Raw genomic sequence first — 26,368 nt, forward strand, 5'->3', positions numbered from 1 at the left:
GGGACGGCTTATTTCCACCATGAGTAATACAAGGGGCTACAGGCACGCCAGCTGACCGAGCTGAGAGCCACACCGCTTTCCCCAGCGCAACCGCAGCCGCGCTCTATCAGCACACCCTCCTCTACCGGCCGCGGTGCCGCCCCTCCGAGGCAGGGCCGGGCGGGGCGGCGGCCATCTTAGCTGCGGGCATCCCCCGGAGCGCCATGTCTGGTGAGGGAACCGCCGGCCGTGCGGTCCCGTTCCGCGCCGCGCTCGGCTGCCGTGGGGTCGGGAGGCCGCAGCGGGGTCTGGCTCCGCTCTCCGCAGGGCGGGTGAGGCTGGCTGAACGCCGGCAGCGACTCGGAACGCGGAGGGCGGACCCTGAAGGCTCGGTTCTGGCGCTGCGGACAGGTTGTGCTGGGCTCCTCCTTCCAGGGCAGCGAGAACGTGACCGTAGGGGAAAGAAAAGCTCAGCTGTCCGTTGAAATAAAAGCTCAGGCGGCCTCCTGGAGAACGGCCTCGCTTACGGCAGCCCGGTGAAAATCGAGACGTTTCTGCCCCGGGCAGCGCGGGCTGGGCCTGCAGCGTTGTTGCAGTTCCTCCTGCCCTCACTGGGCTTCATCTTCTGGTGTCAGTGGGAGACGAGGTTCCTCCACATCCACAGCTGTGCAGCAGCGCTGGTTTGCTCACAGGAGGCAGTGAACAGTAAAGGCGGTTAACTGCCAGGTTTTGATGCCTTGTTTTTCCGAACAAAGTACAACGATTTTAAGAGGTCGGAGGTTTGAAATCCATGCAGCGTGGTTAAGCTGCTAACTCGGGGTTGGGCTTTATCTGTGCTTCTGTGAGTGTACTCAGAGAGTGAGGTTACTCATCTAATGAGCAGTTTGCAGGAGTGAAACTCGAGTGCTTGTTTCTGTATAATCTATAAGGTAAAACCATCGGCAGGCAGGCTCTGTGGTGAGATAGCATAGTTCTGCTGAGCGGGCCCTGCAGAGGTCAGCACACCCCATGCTCTGCTGTCAGCTGGCCGCAGGCTGTTCGGGTTCCTCAGTGCCTGGCACAGGGGGAACTTGCTGTTGGAGCTCCTTAGAGGGAGTGTTCGGCTTCTTGAAAGGTGAACTCATGGGAGTCAAACAGCCTATCTGCTCATTTATCTTCAGGGCTGTCTCCATGTGGAAGGGAACAAATACTAAACACAGTTCTTTCCAAAACAGGCTAATTAAGAACAACCTGTTGGCACAGCTGGAGGAATTTGGCAAGATGAGGCCTGTCATTGTGGTACACGGTGGAGCTGGCCGGATCTTCAAAGAACGAGAAGAGGGATGCCGTGCTGGTGTTGTCAGAGCAGCGCTGCAGGGTTATGGTGTCCTGAAACAAGGAGGCAGCGCCTTAGATGCAGTTGAGGAGGCAGTACGGTCAATGGAAGATGACCCTCATTTTAACGCAGGTAATTTTTAAAGAATTAAATGTCTCTATAATCATTATGTATGTTCAGTGCTTGATTCTGATTACTGTGAAAATACTGGCTTGCATTCGCCTTGAATTATGCATATTGTAGTGAAGTAAGAGTGTCACAAAATGTGAATCATTTGTTTATTGGTGTAATAAAAAAGCATGGTATGTACCATCGTTTCTTGTGAGCACACTTAGGCAGTCGGGTTAGTCTTTGTTATTTCTCAGCATTCTGTACCTACTGATTCATTCTTGTTCTCCAGTCTTACTGTTACGTAAATCTTCCCTGTCCCCATGCTGAGTCTTTAAGTTTTAAGACATGGACTCCTTAATGGAGTGTACGTTCAGTTAATATTCATATTTAGGTCACTTGTACAGAGCTTGTGGCAATATTTAAGCCTTAATTCTTTACCTTTACCTCTTGCTAAAGGAAAATTTTGGGATATTGTATATGCTTTAGTTAATGCTTGCAATTAGTGCCTTCTTAAATAATATTATAAAAATAATGCAACTAATGATATGAGTCATGAATTTATACAGCAAAGGCTTACAACTGAAATTCCTAGCAATTAATGTCAATTAATGTTAATGATAGTTAATAATCCAGTATTTTTCCTCCTATTCGTATAACTTCAAATTTGCTATTTGGATGCATTTCAGTGAAAATTTTTCACTGTTTCCAGCAAGTATATTCCAGCAAGGTATGTCAGGAATGAACATGGAAAAGAAGACTGTTAGAGTTCAGTGTCTCGGATAGCATACTTGTTTCTTGTGTGGATGCTTATTGTGTAGAGATTCACTTTTTCTTTCTCTCCTTGCAATTGAGAAAGATGGAAAGTTTTTTTTTTCCATATGAAAGTTTTAAGTGATTCATTGCTGACTTGGATTGAACTTCCTGCTTTTTAGAGGTTTAAACAAGAGATGTGTACCATGAGACAGTTGCATAATTAATATGAAGCTGGTGTTCCCTCATTAACTTTTTCTTCACTTGCTGTCTAAATCAGTCAACCTTTAGGACTGTGTTTCGCTCAGGTCAGTAAATCTGTAACTGTTTGACCTTTGCTGCTTTCTGTAATTCTGGGTTCTATCTCTAAACAAATCTCTGACCAAACAGTTTACATTTGCTATTTCAAAGCCATCAGCTTCCTATATTGCAGGAAAAAAATCCTGATTCTCGAGGAGCATCATTTTCTAGCCAACATTAGTTGACCAATGTCAATATGGAAGCAACTTCAGTATAAATTTAAGCCAAAAGATTGTTTACATCTCTTAATCATTCCATGTAAACAATTCCATACTTTCTTGGTTTCTTATATGCTAATTTTGATGGTTCTGTAAATCAAAATTATGTAAATGGGAAATATATTTTAATTGAGTGGGATTCTCTGGCGAAAGCTTGCTTTATAGCAGTCTATTTAGGCTTATTTATTTAAATGATAAGCAGCAGTCTGTGTCATTTCGGCACATATTTTAGTAAGTAGGATCACAATGGCAGTATTAATGCAAGCTTTTTTAACCCTTTGTTTGCAATCTTATCACTAATACTGCTATTCTGAGCTTGGGAAGTGGATAACATGAAGTGAACTGATATGGGACAGAATATGTTTCTCTTATCTCAGAATATCCAAGTAGCTTTTCATATGGAGATGTTTCCACAGACTTGTGCTTTACATGTATTTCTTGTTTCCAGAGTTGTAGAAAGGAAGTTTGGGCTGTAGTTAAAAGTTACTGCTCTTTTCCCAGAGTAAGAATTGCAGCCTCTCTCTCAGCATACACCCACTTAAAGGAGCACGCACTGCTCAAAGTTCAGAGTGATTGCACCATTTGAGGACAGGATCTTAGACCCTACCATAGCCAGCGGCCTGCTAGACAGTTGTAACTTTACATTTCTTAACGGACATGCAGAAAATGTTTGTGGCAGACTTTCTCATGGTCTGACAACGTACACTTATTGAAATATGTATTAAACTAATGTTTTGTCTAAAGATGTTTACTTCAACTTGTCCTAATAATATTTATATGTTGTTTATAGTAGATTAAATGAAGAATTTTTAGCAAAATTTGCTTGAACTGGGCTTGAGCCCTGAGCTCTTGTTCAAGTCTGACTATGCTGATCTAAGTCCTTAACCACTTATATGTACATCCAGCTGTGTTAGTGCTCATTAGATACAGCTGCTCTCAGAATGAGCTGACAGTTATGTGAAGAGGGCCCTGATTGGAGTGGCTTTTTAAAACTCGTGGTATTTATCTCTGTAAAATAAATGTCTGTTTTGTTGTAACATTTTCCTAGAAAACACAGACATTGCTAAACAGTAACAAAAAATATGGAGAGGAATGAGCTTAATAATCAAATTGTGTCCTGCAGTTTTCTGCAGATGAACAGTTAGGAAATCCTTAGAGATCTCCAACAGACATAGGAGACTTCTAATGGAGTGATGCAGGAGGCTGGTAGAGCATCCCTTGGGGCTGTCGTTCTTCTGATTGCTGCTGTTTGAGAAAGGTACACCTTGTTCTAGAGGGAGTTTTGTGAACATGGGTGTGAGAAGAGCCTACCTTGACAAAGGAAGCTAGAAGAACATGGCAAGGCTTATCTAAGAAATAAGGAAGAACCTATTCCTTACATCAAAATAAGGGAAATTCTGGAAGAGTGATTTTAGCACAGATGTCTGAAAGGAGGAATGTGTAAGCTCTCCACAGATGAGTGTAGCATAGAAATAACCTATTCTGAATGATGTGGTACTGAGCTCAGAAATAGCTTATATGGTTGGAGGGGAGCAAAAAGTAACTGTTTGTGGTGGAGTGTAGGCATGTATGTCTGTTAGGTGGAGTTTTGAAATACAGGATGAAGATACAGAATTTTGTTGCCTCCTGTAACTGAGGGTTTAACGTTGTACACATATATTCAGGCCAGAAGTGCATAGGTATAGTTGCCTTATGTCAGCAGTTACCAACAGTAGTTTCTGACCTGCCTTAATGTTGGTTTAACAGGAAAAGCAAACAACAAAACCTGTTTTAGTTCTGTACAATGTTTGAGTATTTCTATCTGAGCTACTCTGTAGTTCTACTACGAATTTCTAAATTTCTTTCTAAATTCAGTCTTATCCAACCTAGTTAGTTTGTACATGTGTTGACTTAAAACTTAGTGTTCCCCTGGAAAGAGTTACTTACGTTATTTAAAACAAACAAACAAAAACCAAAAAAACCCACACAACAAAAAACAACAAATCACAACAACACCTATTTGCATTGTCTCATCTTGTATCATTAATTTTCAATTAGGTTGATGTTCACGTTGATGATTGCTGGAGAGAATAACTACCCAGCATTTCATTTCTATCTTCATTCTAAATTCCTCCATCTACTGTTACTTGATAAACTGTTATTTGAAGACTGTGTTATTTCAAGGTTTTGGTGCAGTTGTGAATGAGCACTTCTGTTGTGCTGTGTCAATTTTGACAGTTTCTTGGAATGCTCTGTGGCATTATTTTTTTGATAGGACCGAACACTACACGATATTGTTGGGTGTCCTACAGTTGGAAGAACTGTAAAAGTAAAATAGATATTTTTATGTGCATGTGGTGTGATCTGGGGGATAAAGAATCTTGTTTATGATTGCCATTTTAGCTTTCATAGCAGGTATTTAATTTTGGATGGCATTCTGTATACCATCTTATGACCAAATCCATGATTGTATGAGTTTCAAGTGTGTTTTTCATCATATATTTTTCATAATATAAAAAGTTTTCATAATATATAAAAATACTCAATTTTTTTTTTAAGTAGCCATTGCACCCTGTCAGATTTCTGTCTATGGTTGGATTTTGCAGTTATACTCAGCAACGTTTCTGCTGTTTTGTTTGTATGCAGGAGGTAGGTACTTCCAGTAAGTCAGACACATATTTGGAAAAGAGAAAGTTTGCTTGATGAGATCCACAAATTGAATCAGCTGCTGGTTAGCTCTTAATGACTTAATTCTTTTTCCCTTACTCCTCTTTTTAATTTTAATTTTTGTTGTTGTTGTTCTTTGGTCTTTAGGCTGTGGTTCTGTTCTTAATGAAGAAGGTGAAGTAGAAATGGATGCAATTATCATGGATGGAAAAAATCTGGCCTCTGGAGCAGTATCTGCAGTTAAATGTATAGCAAACCCAATAAAACTAGCTCGACTTGTCATGGAAAAGGTATGCTGAATCGTACTTGAATATGAAACATTTTTTCCTTAGTACTTCATCTGGTGTGTTGAAACACCTCATTGATGTTGTTTGTGAATCCTCCCCTAAACTATGAAAGGATGAGAAATAGAAGGTAGTGCTTACAATCTATGATTGCGACCATGGGGAACTTTTATTTTAACATTTTTGGGTTATTTGGGTTTTTTTGAGTGCTATTATTAAAAGATAGCACTCTGAGGAAATGAGTTCCGTTATGTAGTTGGAAGGCTAGGGGTAGAATGTCTTTTAGTAACTTGAGGTGGAAAAGTTGTACACGTTTTCTGTAGATCGCTTCTTATAATGACAGTTAAAAACCACTGACGGTATCTCCTCTATGACAAAACCTCATTTAGGATAAAGTTACAACAATATTTTTTTGGACAACAAAACTTTCTAATGCATCCCAGCCATCTCCAACAAAAAAACAAAACCAAAAATCTGCCCTCTGTCTCTCATCTGCTGTAAGGTCTCTTGTCATTGCGTGGTGCTTCAGCTCTTCAAAAATGTTGGAGCTAAATTTAGTAGTAAATAACAAATTCAACTGTATAAGGCCATGTATAATGGTTTGGTGCTAATACCACAAAATGAGAAGTACTTCCATTTTGTGGTGCAGTGTATTTCTGTTTGCCCAGCTGCAATAAATTCTGTGTGGATGACAACATTCAAATGTAGATGTTAACCTAAATTGCTTGATATATCTTGAGGTGAGCTTCTGCTGTTTTTCTGGCAGATGTTACAAAGTGGAATACAAACCAGCTAATGTTACTCTTCTGTTCATCTTAGGAAGGAGTTTGGGGACACTAACCCAGGCTATTTCACAATGCTTTTCAGAGTGTATTTTATTTGTTTTATTTTACTGTAAATAATTAAAAATATTTTGAACTCTGTGACGGCTGGGTGATAAGTCTGGTGTTTCCTTGGTCCTAAGGATTTTAGGATGCTTACTGCCCAATGATGTCGAGAGACACTACTGCCCCAAGGAGAACATGAAGTTCTCCAAAGAAAAAACAAGTAAGAAATGGCAGAGTTCCCCACCTGCTTGTAATTTTATTGTATTTCCATTCCTATTCTGGAACAATATGGGCTCCATCTGGTGGTCAGAGTAGCTCCTTAGGCTGCTGTTGTGCACGTTTATCTTGTACGTTATCGTGCTCTTAGTGGGCTCCAATTTGCTCAAATTCATGGTACAGAAGAAGGAAAGCACCAGAATAATTTCTGTTCGAGTCTTACTGTAATACTGAGCACATCAGTCTCTAGAGATGGAAGGCTTAGTACATTAACTAATTAATCAAACGGATACTTGAGAAAGCAGTTAAATTCCCATAAAATTATTCCTGTTTGTAGTGAACAGCAGTGGAATGATGCATTGAAATGACTTGTTTTTCTTAATGGGGCGTGTAATCCCCCTCAGCTCCAGCACTTCATGAGATGGATGTCACATGAACGTTACAGCGCTGATTCACTGGTACCCATAAACTGTTGGTGTATACTTTCTCTTCTATCATCCTCATCCAGCTCTTGAAATTAGAGGAAAATTTAACCTACGACATAGACTTCTCAAGGCAAAAGGTGGAAACTTCTGCTGTGCTTTTTGCTGGTCTTCTTAAATAAAGAGCTGATCTGAATTCCAGGCCAGCAACTGAAATTGGGGATTTTCTTCTTGCTTCCGTTAAGATGAACTAAACAGAAATTTTCCAACATTTGTTGTTTGTTATTGAGAACTCTAAATATTTATTTATTTTTTTTTTCTTTTTGGATTACTCTGTTCTAAGTGTGTCCCAGAAAAATGAGGCATCTAAGAAAGTTAACAAATACATTCATGAAACTAGAAGGAGAATGAGACAGGAAAATCTGTTCTTTTGATTGCTTGGCAGTGCTCTACAAGCTCTTTTGATGGACAAAATATATTAAATTCTCCCTAGGACACTTTATTTTCAGCAATGACTGCAAAAAGCTATCATAGGAGCTTATTCCTCTGTGTGCAAATATTTCTTGCTTGTGTGCAACTCATGAAGGTGGTATGTTATCAAAGTCTGCACATGGGATGCTCCTTTAAGAAATTTTTAAGAAATTATTTTTTATGTAATAAAACCTTATTTTCTAAAACAAACAAAAAATATTAGAAAGCAATGGAATTGCATTCTTGAAGAAAGCAAGTGATGGAGGAGGCTACCTTCTTATGCAGGTAAAGTCAAAAGAAAAATTGAATGGAATTTTCTATAAACATAATTGGAATTATTGAATCATGCTTTGGTGGTTTAGTTCCAGTGGCAGAGGGGGGGCAGTGTTGCACAGAGAAATTCCTTCTAAGTTGAGAACACTTCAGCTTTGTTACAAATAGGTAGGGTCTTCCATTGTCAGGTAGCAGCACTTGTGTAAGGCTGTTCTCCACTCTTTCAAATATGGAGCACATTTCTTCCTTGTAATTGTTCCTCTTGTTCTCTTGAGTGGTACTGTCATCAACTGAAGTAATTTCTTAAATATGAGAGATATTTGATGTTAGGGCCACCACCTGGTGAATGGCCAGCCAGGAACGTTTTTAATGTGACATGGCACTTCCTGCTTGTGTAAGCATTCGGAAGGATTAGTGCAGAGATGCAACAGGCTGAAGCAGAGTTAAGAGTCTGTGGTTTGGGAAGAATTTGGGCTCAAATCCTTCATACTATTCAGTGTTTTGGCTTCCTCATGGTAATGATTGCTTATCATTGCTTTAGAAATCAGAAAAAGTTGATGTTCTGCAGCATCTTAAAGTCTGAAGCTTTGAGATATTTTTGCTATGGAGTGTGTCAATGCAGTGTGTCACAGAAATAATTACCAGATTTGGGAATCCTCACTGCAGGCTGAGAAGCAGAGCCATTGGATGCCTTGCTGGGCTCTGCAGGCCTGCTGCCTTCAGCATCTCCTGAACTTGCTTTTGGACCTTAGCCTGGTCTCCATGTGTTGTTTCACGGACGTACAAGCTTGCCTAAAGTTAGCAGTTCTGTTGTGAGTCCTGTATTGCCCGGCCATTGCTCCTGCAAAACCTTCCTAGGCTCTGCTGAGCAATGAACAGCTGTGCAGTGATCCAAAAAGTTGATGCATCGTTTTGGACACAGGTTTAAAAAAAAAAAAAAAAAAAAAAAAAAAAACAAATTAGATGCTGGAGATCCTGCTAAAGCATAGTGATTAATGAAACAAGCTTAACGGGTAAGTTTATCAAAAATAGGAAGTAAGCAAGCCATGTGGACTTGGAAGTGTGGATTTGACCAAGGTTGTTTGACTTAAAATCTGGTTTAAGTGCTTTGCTAAACAGAAGAATAAATATAGAGATTCTGCAAGTGCAAATGTTGTTTGAAGAGAGCAAACAATTTTTATCAAATCTATTAGAATGATATTCAGTTCCTAAATAGGAAATTCTGGGTCTGTGAGAATGGCAGTTTGTTGAAAGAAGTATTACAAGCAAAATGGTTTAGCTTTTGTTAAGAAACACTTGAGTGTATCACATTAAAAAATTTTCTGGATATAGGCACAGAAAACCAGGAAGTTTAAGAATAAAAGAAAATTTGGAATTTTCTTTGTGTCCATCCTTCTAAAAAATAGTGACTATAGCGAGCAGTTTGTGTAAGGAAAAACAGGAAGTGTCAGTAATTTTTTGCCTGTCTTCTGCAGACAAAGCACATGCTGCTAACTGACCATGGTGCCCAGCTCTTTGCTCAGGCTATGGGTGTTCCTGAGATTCCGGGGGAGAAACTCATAACTGAGAGGTCTCGGGAGAGATGGAAGAAGAACCTTGAGCCAGATTCCAACCCTGTGGAGTTCCAGAAGTAGGTTTTTGTCTTTTTTTTTTTTTTTTAATTCAGGTGCAATCTTGGTGCAATCAGTTCACACATCCCCTGCCACTCTCCTTCCAAAAAGACCCCCCAAAAACCTAAAAGAAGAAAAATCCCAAAGCTTGAAGGCCTGTTGTCAGCCTTGATAATATTTCAGTTCTGAGTGAACTGTGGTTTGCCATAATCTTCCCAATATGTCCTCAAAAAACAAATAAACAAAAAACAACCCTCAAAATCCAGCTTCTAGTGAATTTGCTAAAGTTTTAGTGAGTGTGTAAGTTTTCTAAGGAGGAACTGTGAGTTAGGAACTCTCCAGTCCACTGTTTAAAATGACCAAGTCCACGTGAAAAATAAAATTGTGAAACTGGTCTTGGTGAAGCAGACCATCTGACTTGTTTTTAAACTGGTTTAGGTAGTTAATGTGTCATATTTTGATCAAGTGTGCTGAGTGCTGATTGTGACTATTGGTTGCTGTAGATAGAAGGAGAAAAAATTGACCAGGAGGTTCAACGTAGTGGTGGGTGTGAGAAGAGATGCTGTCAGATGATGTTACACGCCAGCAAAATGAAAGTCACCTGAAAAATAAGCAGGCTTCACATAACAAACCAGAGAGGAAGACAAGGTTGTTGAGAAAGGAATGAAAATCGTGAGGTGTCAGATATCTTTTATGCCTATGAGATAGGCATAAGTACTAAATTGTTTTGAGTTTGCATTTATATGGCAACAGTTGCTGCATAGGAAAATACTGTATTACATACTGCTGCTAGTCTGCTGTGTGAAGTAGTAGTACTAAGTGAAGCAGAGCTGAAGAATTTGTAGATCAGAAAAAAGGAAGAAGCTTCTTTTGTGGGCATGTTAACTAAAATCAATGAAATTAGGCCATAATATATATAAGCTATATGTTACTTACATTAAATTGCTAGAAGGAAAAACAAAGTCTTGATACAGGTATAAATACAGTCTTGTAAACAAAATGAAGCTATTCCTTGACTGAGATATCCGTCGTAGTTCATCTTGTCTCCCCTAGAAGTTTCAGGTTTTTTTAATCTGTGTGGTATGCAAGGACTGTGTGGTGTTACAGCTCATTGCCAAGAATTCTGAGAATGGTGTAGCTGCCAGTGTCCCCTGGCCTCCTGAAGAAGGGAGCTGGAAGCATGGCATCTGAGTCTCTGATCATTCTTTATAACTACTCAGTTGTTTCTTTTTTCTTATAGTTAACAGTGTTAGGCATCTTTAATTTCGGCTTTCTCTTATTCTGGAGTACCCAATACTTGAAGATTTGTGTACTTCTGATAAGTTTGAGACTTTCTTGTCTTGGCCACACTGTACTTTTCCTGACAAGCACTGCCCACAAACAGAGGCAGAAGTTCACAGAGCTGAAAAGACATCTCTTTATGCCAACCTGTTTGTTCCTGTGCTGTGTGTGGAATGTTCTTTTTCCTCATTATGTCCATAGTGATTATGCAGAAACTTGCCTGGAGCAAACGGGCAGAGGTGAAGTAGTACTGGTTGGAGGCAACCTAACACCAGCTAATACTGGGAATGTGAAGGTTGGCTTGTACTTAACCTTTAGTCCTCAGGTTCTCAGAGTTTATTGGCTGTTCTAGAAGTCTTAGATGTTCAGAGCTTTCCAAGCAAGGAGCTTGGAAGAAGAGAGAGCTTTCTCTTTTGCTGATTAGAAGCTTGCATTCATTTACATTCAGAAGTTATGATTCTGTTGCATGTGCAGTCTGATATCTTGTACCCCTTCTACTAACAATAAAGTGTGGAGTTTTTTTTTTTTATCTTCTGTCTCTCAATCCAGGGATTCTGACCATATGCTTTCTAGAGTTGCTGAAGATTCCCTGAGAATTCCAGCACTGCTCACAATGCAGCCTGACCTGGCCCTGGGACACGGCGAGGGCACTGTGCAGTGCTGACATATAATATGGCACTGTGCTTGATTTGCTAGGAAACTCTCCGTTCTCAAATACTGCAATTTGAAAAGACACTGTATGCAGAAACATGCTGCCAAATTCATTGCATACCGAGGAATCTTAGAACCCCCTGCTATAGGCTGGGACACCTCCCTCTAGACCAGGTTGCTCAAAGCCACATCCAGCCTGGCACTGAATGCTTCCAGGGAGAGGCATCCACAGCCTCTCTGGGCACCCTGTTCCAGTGTCTCACCACCGACATAGTAAAAAATTTCTTTCTATTATCTAGTATAAATCTGCACTCTTCCAGTTTAAGGCTGTTTCCCCTCGTCCTGTCACTACATGCCCTTATAAAATGTCCTTCCACAGCTTTCCTGTGGGGCCCTTTCAGGTACTGGAAGGCTGCTATAAGATCCCCCCCAAAGCCTTTTCCTCTTTAGGCTGTAGAACTCCAGCTCTCTCAGCCTGTCCCCATCAGGGAGATGATCCAACCCTCTGATCATTGAATGCTTTACAAAGACAAAATAGGGGAACTGAAGAAAGTCTGTCACTTCAACAAAATATTTTCTTAAACTGACTCTGTTATAAAGCTAGTTAAGTGATAGCAAATTTCATAACAAAAAAAATCAAAACTGTTTCCTGATGGTGACTTTAAGCGATGAATGGAAAGCACAACAGATATAATGTGTTCTGATTTAAAATAAATAAATAAAAAAAAATGTAAAATCAGTTTGTGTGACTGGGCTATATAGCCAGGTGAAATGAAGGAACAGGAATGTATATCAAAAAGAAATTTGGAGAGTAAAGCTGTTAATTTCAAATTTCATATTTTGGCAATAAATGAAAGTACTGATGCTACAGATATGGCTCTACTTGCCATTTTCATTAGAAATGTTGATAACTGATGTAATGTCACTGACAAAAATGGCTTCTTTGGTGCCATTGAAAGACACAACTAAATCTCTTGATTTGTATGAAGCAGTAAAAAAGAAAAAAAAAAACATTAAAGGGATTTTATTTAACCTTTATCAACATATCTGGTATAGCTACTGATGATGCCATGATGATGACTGGTTAAAAAAAAAAAAAAGAGGGGCTGAGAAAATTCTCTAGGAGATGATGCCATTACCACTGATAACTCAGATTTGATGTAATTTGACTGTGTTGGGCAACAAGAAAATGCTTGTGGATAAACTTCAAAAATAGATAGTGTCATGTAAATAGTCATCAAAGCTGTGAATTTCCTAAAGTCCAAGGAATTGAATCATCACCAATGCTAGGAGTTCCTTAAAAGTGTGGATGCTGATTGTGGGGTCATCATTTACTTTTCTGAAGGAAGGTGGCTACACTGGGGTAAAATACTAAAAATGACTTCATGATTTGCGAAGTGGGATTGAGTCCTTTATAGAATCGAAAGGAAAACTTGTGCCAGAACCTGAACATTAAAATTAACTCACATATTTAGCATTTTTTATAGATTTGAATGAGTTAAACGTGCATCAAAAAATAGGCAGCTTTGCTTTCCATTTTGATAGAAAAAATTGAGAATAGATTTCAAGATTTCAAAAAAAAAAAATTTTTTTAATGTATTTGCAACTCGGTTTTCAGTTAAAGTAAATACATTACTTACAAATCTTCACATGGATTGTATGGAGTTGTAATCAGACATTCAGCTCGAAGAAAAATTTGGTTACGTCTCTTCACTAGGAAGATCTCTTATCATAGAAGAATATCCCTTGTTTCACAGCCATGCCTTATTCATGTCATTGCTTTTTGGCAGTATGTATATTTGTGAATAGTTACTATCAAGGATGAAGCATGGGAAGAGTAATATTTCATCAAAAATCTGACAGACGCCTTTAGAATTCAGTAAGAATGGCAGCCACTGCCATTGAACCAGACTGATGCATCAGGTTCCCAAAAACAAGGTCAGACGTCCCGCTAGTTTTGTTTTTGTTGCTCTGTTTTCTATGTTAAAAAAAAAAAAATCCATTAAAAAAAATAAGCTTTGTCATTTAAATTCATTAAATTTATTGTATATTTTATATGTGTCCCAAGGCAATTCCTGTTTGCTCAGTGCAGCCTAGGCAAGCCAAAAGGTTGGTCAGCCGTGCTCTAGTGTGTAGCACAGGTACTTGTGGAGTTATTCCTACGGACGCTAACATTGGACCTATGGCTATAACACAGTATTCCTACTTAGACAGTTTTGGCTGCCTTGTTAGTGTTTCTGAGTCAGTGGACTATGCAATGAGTTGATGCATATCTGCCTTCTGAAGTTGAACAAAGAAAACATGACACTGAAGTAATCAAAAGTTTAAAAGAAGAGTAATTAGAGTCTAGTTTTGTGTTTGCTCCACAACAGCTAAGATGTTTTGGACACACTCACTTTATTATTTATTGCCATTTGTGCTCTTGTACCAAAGTAGATAACTGCTGCATGTGTAATCTTTGTACTTGCATTATTCTCATGGCAGCCTAGAAAGCCAACTGTATGCTGAGCTAGCTGCACCAGAAGAAACATGGGCAGCAGGTTGAGGGGAATGATCCTGCCCCTCTATTCTGTGCTGGTGAGGCCTCACTTGGAGCAATGCATCCAGGCACGGACTCCTCAGGACAGACATGGACCTGCTGCCATACTTCCAGAGAAGGGCCACAGAACTGATCCAAGGGACAGGCTGAGGGAGCTGGGGCTGTTCAGTCTGGAGAAGAGAAGGCTCCAAGGAGACCTGATAGCAGCCTTTCAGTATCTAAAGAGGGGCTGCTGCTAAGAAGGGGACGGGCTCTTTGGCAGGATCTGTTGTGATAGGACATGGGGAAATGGTTTCTAAACTAAAAGAGGGGAGAATTAGATTGGATATAAGGAAAAAGTTTTTTATTGGAACAGATTGCCCAGATTGGTGGTAGATGCTCCCTCTCTGACATTCAAGGTCAGGCTGGATGGGGTTCTGAGCAATCGGATGTAGCTGTAGGTGTCCCTGTTCTTTGCAGAGGACATGGACTATTATATATATATATATATATATATATATATATATATATATATACTACATAATATATATATATAAATTATATATAAATTAGACCCTATTTAAGGTCTATTCCAACTCAGACAATTCTGTGATTCTAAATACATACCTTGGAAAATGTAGATCTGAACATGCGTTTCTTAATTTCTCAGGAGGATCTAACTTTAGTTAGTTGAAAGGCACTATATGTCTATGCAAGAGAGCACTGAATTTCCTAATATCCTCTTTAGCAAATCATTTGTAACAGATGGATGGGTGGGAAGCCCATCTGCACCAGCATACCAGTTTGAGATTAGGTTTGTCTCCACATAAATGTCAGAGCAGTCTGTAAGTCCTCTGAGTCATTAGTCAACTTTGAATTGCTGTGAATGTAGTGTAGGGGCTGACAGTAAGATATTTTACATAAACAGGAAGGAACTGGGAGTTGGTTCTGTGAGAAATTGGATATCACAGAATCATGATATCAAGTTGAGAAAGACTTCCATGATCATCTAGTCTAACTGTCTGCCTGCCACCAATATTACCCACTAAACCATCCACATCTGCACATTTCTTGATCAACTCAAGGGACAGTGACTACACCACTTGCCAGGGCAGCCTGTTCCAGTGCCCAACCATTCTTTTTGGAGAAGAAATTTATCCTAATACTTGACCTGAACCTCACATGGCATAACTTGAGGCCATTCACTCTTGTCCTGTCAATAGTTACCTGGGAGAACAGGCTGACCTCCACCTTGCCACAGCCTCCTTTCAGGTAGTTGTAGAGAACTATAATGTCTCCCCTGAGCCTCCTCTTCACTAGACTGAACAGTTCCAGCTCCCTCAGCCGTCCTCCATAAAACTTGTGCTCCAGGCTCTTCACAGCTTTGTTGCCCTTCTCTGGACACTCTCCAGGGCCTTGATGTCTTTCTTGTAGTGAGAGGCCAAAAACTGAACACAGTTCTCAAGCTGTGATCTCACCAGAGCTGAGTACAGAGGGACGATCACCTCCCTACTGACTGCACTAGCACAAGGATGCCATTTGCCTTCTTGACTACGTGGGCACACTGCTGGCTCGTGCTCAGCCAAATATCAGCCAGCACCCCCAAATCCTTTTCCTCTGCACAGCATTCTGGCCAGTCTGCCCCAAGCCTGTAGCAGTGCGTGGGGTTGTTATGACCAAAATGAACTTAGCTTTGATTTTGGAGGTTATATAGAGACCCTCACCAGTGCTCAGACAACATCCAAAAGTAGTTGTGCAGTTCACTGAAGGATTGGCACAAATTATTTTCCTTTGTGGAAGGACTGAGACTTTCTGGATATACCTTTCCCAACCAAATGTGGTTTTATGTACTTACGTGAATTGCCAAGGTTGGACCCTCAAACTGTTGCTTCTCAGTACTGTTTTGCTTCTCAGTCCAGCAACTGTTATGGTAAGCTGAGTAGCCTTTTTTTCCTACCAGAATGAACTTACATATTTTAAGCAGCATTAAATATGACTGCTGAAGAAATCAGGCAGGAGTTGAAACTTGTATTTTCTTCAGTGAATGGAGGTTTTCAAAATGGTTTGCAGTTTCAACATTCTCCTGACCAAGTGATTAAACCTCAAGATTGCCAAGTACAGAGATACAAGTATGTGTTAGTGATGCATTATGAACAATACTAATTGAAAGCCACATAAATAACCTTTTTTTTTTTTAAATTTTTTTTTGTTTGTGTGGCATTCAAACATTTAGGGGAATAAGGAAAAGGAAAGAGGAGGAACAGGAAGGAAATGATTCAATGCATTCTAACAATGCTCTCCTTTTATGTATTTACTTGTTTACGTTCATTGTCATAAATAATTTGAGTTAACTGCTCATTAAGACAGTGGGAGATGATTCTTGTGTCTCTGAGTTGCCTCTAGGGGAAAGCTGTACGTTAGGTGTGCCATAGCCAAAAAACTGCTCCAGGTCTGCTATAGTAAATAAGTCACGGGGGAAATCAGACTGTTTAAAAAAAAAAGAGCTATTTATTTGCAAAGAAAACAAAAGCTGTGAGAATTGCTTTTTATTGGTTATTGTTGTAATGAGAAGCATGATAAAAAATGGCCTTCTGATGAGCAGTATTTTTTTTGCAGTAATCTTTTTTGATTTTTTTTTTTAAAGCAACCTAGAAGATAAATACAGCATGCTTTGGCAGGTATGTTTTAATTCTACCTAATTTTGTGAACTGTTTTTCTTGGCAGAGACCTGGGAACAGTTGGTGCTGTTGCTGTAGACAGTGAAGGAAATGTAGCTTGTGCAACATCCACTGGAGGACTCTCTAATAAATTGGTCGGCCGTGTTGGTGACACAGCATGCATAGGTATGGGCTGTGGGGACTTGCCTCTTGTTTTTTGGAGGTATCTCATTAAAAATTTTAGTGTTTGTCACACATTCTCCTTTCTATTAGTGGAATGAAAGAAAAAGTGATACATCTGAAACTAAGGTCTGTATGAAAACTGAAGCTCCTCGATACAAACCTGAGTTTGCAAATAGGGATTAGAAGTAGATATGTGGTGCTGTCATCATCATCCCACTTTTCTGTTTGGAAAATGGGAATGGGAATTTGAATTTTTGTCCTTTTCTGACTACTAGTTTGTTTTTCTGTGTGTCTTCTGTTCATTCATTCTAATAAAACTATCAGTATGTACATCTATGCTCATAGCCAAGTAAAAAGTATAGTCAGTTCTGTGCTGTTTTCTTCATACTTAAGGTATGTGTAATTGTAATGACTGTTTGTCAGATCAGTGAGCCAGAATTGCCAAACAATTGGCAACTTGGAGTAAATTCCTGTTCTTAGAGAGCCCAGATAAGGCTGCCTTAGAGCCTAATAGATGCGGTGTAGAATAAAGGAAATATTTTAAGATGTCTCTTATCAGAATATAAAGAGACACTTGAAATCCCTTCCCCAGACTTATTTCTCTTGTGGGACAAACTTGCCATTTGATTACTTCAGGATTATATTACTGAGTTGGGATTTGAAAAATAATTATTTTTAGTAAAGCATGTTTCAAACTCAGATAGCACTGCTGTTGGCAGTACATGATTATTTTACAGAACTAACTTTTTCTCACACCCTGAGTTACTAATGTTCTGATACCCCCTGGTTTGAGTATGATTTTCAGCTTTGTTGCTTATTGCTGCCTTCTGACTGCAAATACCCTTTTCTTAGGTGGGTCGTGTTCATGGCATTCATAGTATGGAAAACGTTTGTGGGGAAGAAGTGAAAATGGCACCGTTCAGTATACTGCTTTCAACTTCTGTTCTTACTGGAGGTCTGCAGAACTGGACACTGAAGTGACAGTTGTCTTGTTAAAGATATGAGATTATTGAAAGGGAAGTTGACAGATCGATTGTGGCAGCATTTTTCCACATGTAAATCATAGTCTGTTGAAACAGACAGATCTGATCAGAAAAGTAGGAAATGGAAGAAACTTTCACAGCTCTCCTGCACCTCTTTTGTTCCCCAGCCCCAACACAAGTACCTTGCTTATCCATGTAACTCTGTAGTATGCACCTCCCCAGCAATTGGAAAATGTTTTTCATAGAAGATGTGTTAGAAATATGGGTGTTGAGCAAGCCAAAGCTTGGTGTAGAACAGGGTGTGGAATGTGCCAGTCAAACAAGGATGAGGGGAAAAAAAAAAAGGAGTGAGAGTTCAAACAAAAGAAATACTCTGCTTGTGGTGAGGACTTGAGAGATTCTTTAGGGTGCTTCATGATTCACCAGACTCCAGCTTTTCAAATCTCTGCTCTAATTTTGCTCTTGCAGTCAAATCCCCCACAAATTTTGGTCACTTCATCTTGTCCTCACAAGGTCTTTTGTCATTCCGTCTCTCTGTAATATTGTGTGACCTGGCATTTTGCATTCTACTGGATCCTGTTGGATCCTGATGATCCTCAGTATACTGTCTCCTCACCGTTCTGGAAAATATTTTCCCCTTTTCCTGGCTTTTGTGGCACAATCAGCTCACTGGTCTTCTAGTTCTTGTAACTTGGCAGTTGACTTCATCTAGCTGTTGCTGATGTCTGTCAGTGTTGAAATAGAGGCAGGAATGGGAAACATGCAACTTACTGACACTTTGCTCTCGAAAGTGCACAGAACTCCTGGACCCTTAGGAAGAGTGTGTTACTATAAAGATTGCAGAGCTTGTAAATTGTATTATCCAAAATACTGCTTTTTTTTTTTTCTCTCTGAAAAGGAAGCGGAGGTTATGCTGATAACTCTTCTGGTGCCACTTCAACCACAGGACATGGAGAGAGCATTATGAAAGTAGTCTTAGCCCGACTGATCCTCTATCACATGGAGCAAGGTATCTTCCAAACTTTTTATAAGCTGAAATAGGGAGGATGGGAAATGTTGCCTAATGACAGATGGCAGCATATGTACTGTCACCTCAGTGCAGCTGTCAAAAAAGTTGCTACTGTGGTGTATGTGGATTGATCACCTCTTTAAAAAAACAAAGAACGGAAGTGTTAATAAAGTTAGCATCCCTCTAAGTGGACAGAAATATTTGGGCTTCTTGATGTTAAATCATTTTTAGATGAATGTATATTAAAATATGTGATTGTCTACTTTGTACTGTTTAACTGAAGTTTGTTTTTATAAAGCCTATTTAATTTTTAAATAATTTTTTTGAACAAAGATAAAAACCAAAACCAAAACACTTTTAATGAAACAATAGAAAGAGTTGGAGGTAAAAGTATCAGAGCTGAAATAAGAAAGCTCGGAATATCACCTGTCTAATAAGCAATGATGATTTTTGTTTTAACAACTCTGATTATAGTAACAGAAATATTTTTAAGACATTTTGACTATGATTTACAGTTTCATTTTGTTTTGGAAAATCTACTGAACTGACTGGGTGGGTATGTGGCAAACAGCTGACACAGTATGTCTGATGTCTGTAATATCATCTGACTGTGGGATGACCCTGTGAAGCTTTACCTTCATGATTTAGCCTCTCATTTAAACCCTTCATTATGTTACAGCCAGTAAACATTGCCAGACAACATACTTGTATTGCATGCAATTGAAGAACCATTAATATAGATATTATTTTTAGCCATAGCTCTAGGACTCTACAGTGTAGCTCACTTTGAGATCAGATGAACTAGAAATAGTTGGAAAACTTTCCATTTACTTTTTTGTTAGAGAAGCAGTAAGTAGAAAGACATAACAGCTGAGAATATTTTTGTTATGCTTTTTGCTTTGCTGTTTGCATATAATGGGTGCACTTCACAATGTAAATCTCTTTGGTCGTGTTACAGTTTCAGCGTAAAATATAACCTACAGATTCTTTTCCAAAGCTCTGTCACATCATGGTCTCCCCTTACTCTTTATATTATGTCCCTAGCCATTCAGTTTGTGAATGACTTTCAAGCTCAGTTGCAAACCAGTTTTTTCTCTAAATGGAAGTTCACTCCACTGCAAGACCTCTGCACTGATAGGTGTCTGGCTCATGATACACCAGGCAAATGGAGCTCAGATTAAAACAAAAGTACTAATAGAATAGTCAGTCCACATGTGTGCATGCTTAAAAAGAATACTTATTTGCACTTATTTAGCCTTTTCTACTTTCATTCATCTGCCCAGAAATGTAACTTGGATGCCAGATAAATACATCAACAGTAGCTTTCCTTTTGTTTTTCCCCCACATTTCCACGAAGATGCTGAAAAGAATCCCCCAAGTTCTTACAACTTTTTGAGCATGTTTAAAAACAACAATAAAGCTCTTCTGTAATTCTGTTTTGCTATTCAGTAACTTACACAGCAAATACCTTATTTTGCAGCCAATGTAAGAAAATTCAGTTTGCTGTTTTATGAGGGATTTGCTTTGCCAGTCTTAAGGACTATTGGAATCTCTGCCTTATGGCAGCAGCTGTTGTCTTGATGAAAAATCAAACAGTGAAATGCTGACCCTTTGAAGTCAGTGCTGCTGACTTGAATAGTCAGTGTCACCCATAATGACATGGAATGGTGCTCTATCCTGTCAGTCACCAGTGCTGTGAATAATTCTGATTCTGCTGGTTTTGTTTGGTTTTAACTTGAAATTTGCAAAGAATACATGAAGGTCATTTTTTATTCTGCATCATGAGCTGCATAACATTACTGATAGTATCTGTATTCAGACTTGCAATGAAGAAATACTCTGCAGCTATTAGAGGTGTGTGAGGATAATGTGCACAGTAACTTAAGAATTCACATAAATCTGTTATGAGGAATTAAGTGTAAGGAACAAATAGAGTTTTGCTGGTACTTTCTGGTGTCCCTGTCTTCATCTTTCTTGATACTATCAGAAGTTTTAAGAAGGATCTCTGTGTTCAGTAAATTTTGGAGATGTGAAATAATATGCTTTGGGCTCTGTTATGGCCGTGGACTTTAAACGCAGATGACAATTGGCATTTTTTGTTGTTTTAATATCTTTTCCCAAAGTATAAATGTAGCTAATGGCATACGTATGAGAGAAAGCTTGCAGACTGGCATTTTTCCCTCAAATGATGGCACAGAAAATATTGTGTCTTGAACATAGAGTTGATGAGTTAGTCTGTATCAAATGCTGAAACTGAGTATAATCTGAAGCTATTCAAACCCAGTCTTTGCAGCAGAACCATACTGTGGAAGCTATTTGCAACTGTCCAGTGCCTTCCTATAAAGCAATTCAGTTCCTGCATTAGAAGTTTTTTGCCAATTTAGTTGAAGGAAGAATTAGATTTGGCTGGCTCTAATGCGGAAGCAAGGGGAGGATGTGAATCTTGAAGAGAATTTTAAAATTCATTTCAAGGCAGATATTGTGAAGTTATCTTGTTCTTCTTTTCAGGAATGTCACCAGAGATGGCTGCTGACACTGCATTAGAATACATGAAGACTCGAGTTGGGGGCTTGGGAGGTGTCATTGTTGTAAGCAGTTCAGGAGAGTGGGCAGCAAGGTTCTCCACCAAGCAGATGTCCTGGGCTACTGTAAAGGATGACAAACTACATTATGGGATTTACACTGGGGAGAGGCATACAAAATCTCTTGATGAAGCACTCGCATCTGAAAGTGAGGGGTTCTGAGATTGAAGAACCATTGACTATGGTCGAATGAAAATCTCCATTCTTTTTTGGAGGACAGTAACAATTGATTTAATCTTTCTCGAGAGATCTGTACATTATTGATTGATTCACAGACATTGCTATGCTTTGACCCAAAATGAAACCTGGACATCGTGATCATGGATATATGTATAGTGCTTACCGGTGCCTTTGGACAGTCCGATCTTCCAGGAGAACGTACAGTTTGAGGGCTGTAGGTTTATGTGTTTGCATTCTTTAATCCTACATTAAAGGGAACCTAAATTTCAGGAATAGAAAAGCTCCTTGTCATGCATGTTCTCAGATGCTTTTTCCAGGATGATTAAAGAGATAAATTTTTACTATCTAAAAACTGAATTCTGAAACTCACGTAGCTCTCCAATGTATCTTGAGCAGTCATACCTCGATAGCAAAGTTCTTACTGTCAGTGAAAAATCATTAAACAGCAATAAAAAGTTGAGACTAATTTATCATCACATGCAGTAGGGTGTACTGTATGCTGTTTCCTGACTTAACTAGATTTTTTTTTTAAACTGTGTTACAGTTTAATGGATTTTAGCAGATGCTGTGTCATGGGTTTCCTTTGGGGCCAGGTATGTATGTATTGCATGTCATCATACAGTGGAATGTTCTTATAAGATAAGCCAAATAAACATAGCAAAAATCTTAAATTAGATTTTAAAACTACTTCTACCTGTATCCTAACTTCAATAGGCTGTGTTATTGAGTTGGCTTATACAGAACAGTAAGTTTGCCAAGACTGTGTAACTCGCCTTCTACTTTAATCTGTGTTTTATTGGATGTTGCAGATGAGTGAATGTAGACATTGATGGCTCAAGCATAGACAGCTTGTGCAAAACAACCATGGATTTCTTGCATACCTTGCTCCTCAGGAGGTAATGTAGAAGATGGCTACTCTTGTTAACTGTTTGTGAAACAATAGCAGTATTTAAAATGTGCTCATATTCAGAGAATAGCCATCTCAGTAAAAATTTGTTTCTGCTTTCGTGCATCTACAGGGCCAAGCTGTTCTCTGGAGCAAAGCTGTATTGTCTTAGCTTCACTGCCAGAATATCAAAGCAGTCCAGATTTTGTGGTCAGGATTCTACTTTGTTTAACTCACCTGTCCCTATTGCAAGATCAAATTTAGAACAGGTAGGAGAAAATACAATCTCTCAGTATTCTGCCAAATATCTCTTTGCAATAATATTGTTTTGATGAAAATAGTGACTTTTTAATGGAAAAAAAGCAACTTGGATGTTTCTAGCATGGATGATGTTATGAAGAGTACAGAAATCTTGTCTTATGCTTGCTTTTGATCAGACTTAAGACTGATTTAAGAGACAGATTTAAGAACGTGTTCCCAGTCACCCTTTACTTTCTGTAGCTGGATCAATGAGCACTTCACCTATTAAGTAATAGCAGGACAGCCAGCTCTGTTCTTATTGTGCAATCTGAGTGGATGCAGGCCTATTCTGGTCAGACTCCCAGTTGACCAAAACCCAAGTGATTGTTGGCGTAGGAGCAGGTATAAGCTCGTATACCTGTGGAGTGGTTTGTTGATGAGGGTTTGGCAGTATGCTAACCTGGGCAGTTGGCTTTAGGTTTGTTTTGAACAAGCTCACATCTGCCCAGAAGCTACCATCAGCCACAGGAGTAGTACAGATACTATCTCAGGGCTGTCTGAGAGAATAGCAAATGGTTACTGTGGTTAATTCGCCTCAGCTGTTCTCAGAATATAATGTAATAAATAGCTGGCACTTAACAAAGAACATTATTCTCTATACGTTCTTCTGTCACTCATCACCAGGCTAGCTGGGCACCTTCCAGCAGTGCATTAAGCAGTGTGACTGCCATCTGGGCTGTATGATCTGTTCTCTTACCAGCTCTTTGGTTGTATGCTCTGTATTCCTTTGTGAAAAAGCATCTGCTTTTCAAAAAGAGGTGTGTCCTCTTGCCTTTCAGCTGTTAGGCATAGTTAGGAATGAGGAGGCCTTGTGAATCGCCTGGAGACATTTGGTCACCCCTAGGCTTTGTCCAGCTTGCTCCATGAGCTCTGGTGAGGGCTGCGGGCTTCCCTTCCAGTTGACTGCCTCAGCCAAAGCCCAGCAGAAATTTATGTGATTTCCGCATGTAATCTGCCCAGCACACAGCACTCCCCTTCCTCTTGAAAAGGTGGGGTGATAGCAGATGATTAGGGATTGGGTAGACCTAATTTTTGAAGAAACTGGACAGCTGGGGATGGAACAGGTGTTTTCTTTCTCTTCCTCTTTACACTTTCAGTCACATTCTTTAGCTCGAACAACACAGGCTTAACTGCTGCTGATGTGAGAAGTTGCTTAGCCTTAGTGCACAAGGCTATCCAGTTTTTGAACATGAAAATCTCACCTCCCCCTTGCGAATATTGTGATATTCCCCATCATAGGGGCTTTCACAGTTTTTATAATTGCAGTTACAGTCAGTATGTAGTTGAAAGGCACTGAACTTTGGGGTAAAGCTTCCACTAGGACAGAGAGCTGTGTGCCATTGTTGTGCTCTGCTGCTGGAAATGAGCCTCTAATTCAAATGGCTGTGACCTGGATATCAAAGAAGGAAAATTAGAGGCCTGTTGCCAAGAAACTGAGTGTCCTTGGCATGTAGCAAAGCAGCAACAGAGTTTTAATTATCTCATTAAAGTGTGGTGCCCTGTTATTTTATATCGTCCATAAAGCCAGTTGCATGTGTTGTTCTTTTTCCTCCTTCCTGCTGTGCAGACACAGCTCCTGGCCCAAGCAGGGAGCTGTGATGGGTGTGCATACCACAGTGAAGGTGTTGGCTAAAGCAACCCAGCAGTGAGCACTGACTTTACTTGTATGTTGTTAGTTCTGTGCAGGCCTTCCTCCTTAGTCATTGCTAGTTATAAGTAATTACAAATGTTCTGTGGGATCTGTAGGACATCGCTGCTTGGAAAGTTTTGGTTTTTTTTCAAGGTGCTTCTTTGTTGTATGTTTTAATTCTGCCTCAGATGGTTTTCACTGACTTTGAAACCCCTCTGTTTTTCTTGCTTCTCTTCTGGTATGGTTCTTTGATAAGCTTTGAGAAATATCTGCTATAGGATAGATTTCAATCTTGGTTACATCAGTCTGAATTAAAGCATCGATACTGAGGTCTGTGACTGTACTGGAGGAAGTGAAAGCAGACATGGGCTGGCCTGGCTGCAGCCAGCATCTCTGTGAGTACTCTGCCTTCTCTAGGGAGAAGGAAGTACATGGGACAGAGTGTGGTGCGGGTAGTGACTGGGGAATGACAGAGCTCTGGCCTCAGGCACCATCTAAGTGAGAAAGATGCCCAGGGAAACTGTTAAATATGTGCACTGGGAAATAAGTAGGTGTCAAGTGAGTCACATGAAGAAATCTAAGATCATGCAGATAAGGGTGAGCAAAAGCTCATTTTGTTTTAGACGCATAAACTAAGATTGAGGGGAATCTCCTTTGTCCACTGTGCTCCTTGCTCACAGCTTACTGGGGGCGCATCCGTACCCCACAGCCTTTGTGCAAAGGAGCTTTACTGGACCAGGTCACGTGGGTTTTATTTGGAGATATTTTTAACATTTTTGCCTTTTGGCCTTTGAAATTCTCCTTAGCAGTGTGATCCTGGTTTTCTTGCAGTTCCTCCTCTAAGTGCTTTTCTGCTGCGGACATTATCAGCTACTGTGCAGTCAGTGTAGGCTTTAGCTCTCAAGCTTTGCACTTTTGACCCTTCCTTGCCAGTGCTTTCTTCAGTGTAAGCTATGTAAATGTACATAAGCTATGTAAATGCACAGCAGCATGCAGCTCATTGAGGGTTCTTATGCTCCCAGCCTGATGACCCAGCCCTGTCCTGCCTCCCTGGCATAGCAGCCCCTTTGCTTAGCAACCCAGCATCAGCCAGGAGCACTATCTTCCTCCCCATGGACCACAGCGAGGATTTGATGATTTTTCTGATGATTTGCAAAGCTTGTATAGGTTTAGGTCACCAGCCAACCAGCTTGCAATAACAACTGGTACTGCAACAGAACCGTGAGGCTGGCTGATGGTGGGGATGCCAGAGACACAAGAGATGCTGGTTGGACTAATTCCTACAAGTAGTAATGAGTGCAAAACTATATGCAGCACAAAATGTAGACCTTACAGTTTTAGCGCTTGCTTTTTCTCAGCAATTTCAAAATATTCACTCACAAGCAGTTTCTGGAATAATAAGAAGTTGCTGCTCCTCTGAGCAGAAGAGTGCAGTTCCTGGGTCATGAGTACTCTCACGTCCTCTGTGCCTGGAACTCATTTACTTCATGGAAGAGGGATGTGGCCAGTACTTCTCCCAGTCCCTGTATTACAGGAGATAATTTATTCTGTTTAAAAGCAAACAAACTAAAAACCATTCTTTTGGCTTTACTCGGGGGGTTTTGCCTCTTGTGTCTCACCTCAGGTGACCCCTTAGATCTCCTTGGAATGAGTATGGCCCAGCAAAGCCCCCAGTAAGTTAATGGTTCAGAGATGAAGATTTAGGGAAATTCAGTAGGAGATGAACTCCAGCATGTGTTTAAACATTTTTAGCCATCTAATTTTTCTTCCTAAATAAACAGGCCATAGATCCTTCTCTCTCTTATTCCCGCATTAGGCCAGTAACTTTTGAGAAAGTGGGGTATGTCCCTGCAACTGGCAGAATGGTAATGAAGCCATTCTCTGAGAGGAGAGCCAGTCCATTTCTTAAACACCTTAGTTTTAACATATTGAAGAAGGATTAAAGCAAGGCCTTCATAGTGAGCACCTTGGTAGCTTCTGTACTGCAGCTGCTGCTGCAGTCCCCATGGGGCTGGGCCTCAGGCCCAGTGCTAGAGCACAAGTCTGTTGCCTCAGATCTGAGGTACACGGTGATGTTTTCTGGGGG

At 40.0% G+C, this 26,368-nt stretch overlaps 1 protein-coding gene and 1 long non-coding RNA gene across 7 annotated transcripts in view; one reads left to right on the forward strand and one right to left on the reverse strand.

The window, feature by feature from the left end:
• Nucleotides 1–22,150, forward strand: ASRGL1 (asparaginase and isoaspartyl peptidase 1). 6 transcript variants are annotated; one of them, XM_085217814.1, is made up of 7 exons: nucleotides 1–210; nucleotides 1,194–1,426; nucleotides 5,467–5,609; nucleotides 9,288–9,442; nucleotides 16,597–16,715; nucleotides 18,594–18,704; nucleotides 21,213–22,150. In XM_085217814.1, the coding sequence occupies exons 2-7, from the start codon at nucleotides 1,240–1,242 to the stop codon at nucleotides 21,446–21,448; spliced, it is 951 nt and encodes a 316-aa protein (XP_085073940.1). In that variant the 5' UTR covers nucleotides 1–210; nucleotides 1,194–1,239; the 3' UTR covers nucleotides 21,449–22,150. The 6 variants fall into 6 exon arrangements, with proteins under 6 accessions (XP_085073940.1, XP_085073942.1, XP_085073941.1 ...); XM_085217816.1 differs by having other exon boundaries at nucleotides 179–311; nucleotides 21,213–21,948; XM_085217815.1 differs by lacking the exon at nucleotides 1–210 and adding an exon at nucleotides 217–390 and having other exon boundaries at nucleotides 21,213–21,948.
• The window catches only part of LOC146545066 (uncharacterized), a 16,232-nt gene continuing 11,117 nt past the window's right edge, over nucleotides 21,254–26,368 (reverse strand). Inside the window, exon 2 of the long non-coding RNA XR_014881551.1 lies at nucleotides 21,254–25,805. This is a non-coding gene — a long non-coding RNA (uncharacterized LOC146545066). The remainder of the gene's footprint in view (nucleotides 25,806–26,368) is intronic.

Source organism: Meleagris gallopavo, chromosome 2 (genome assembly GCF_905368555.1).
Source record: "Meleagris gallopavo chromosome 2, MGAL_WU_HG_1.1, whole genome shotgun sequence".
Taxonomy (NCBI): Eukaryota; Metazoa; Chordata; class Aves; order Galliformes; family Phasianidae; genus Meleagris; species Meleagris gallopavo.

Bases quoted from the DNA above. Each gene is read 5' to 3' on its own strand.
- ASRGL1 (XM_085217814.1), top strand. From the start codon at position 1,240: ATGAGGCCTGTCATTGTGGTACACGGTGGAGCTGGCCGGATCTTCAAA. The intron at 16,716-18,593 runs GTATGGGCTGTG...CTCTCTGAAAAG, and splicing joins TGGTGACACAGCATGCATAG to GAAGCGGAGGTTATGCTGAT. The intron at 18,705-21,212 runs GTATCTTCCAAA...TCTTCTTTTCAG, and splicing joins CCTCTATCACATGGAGCAAG to GAATGTCACCAGAGATGGCT.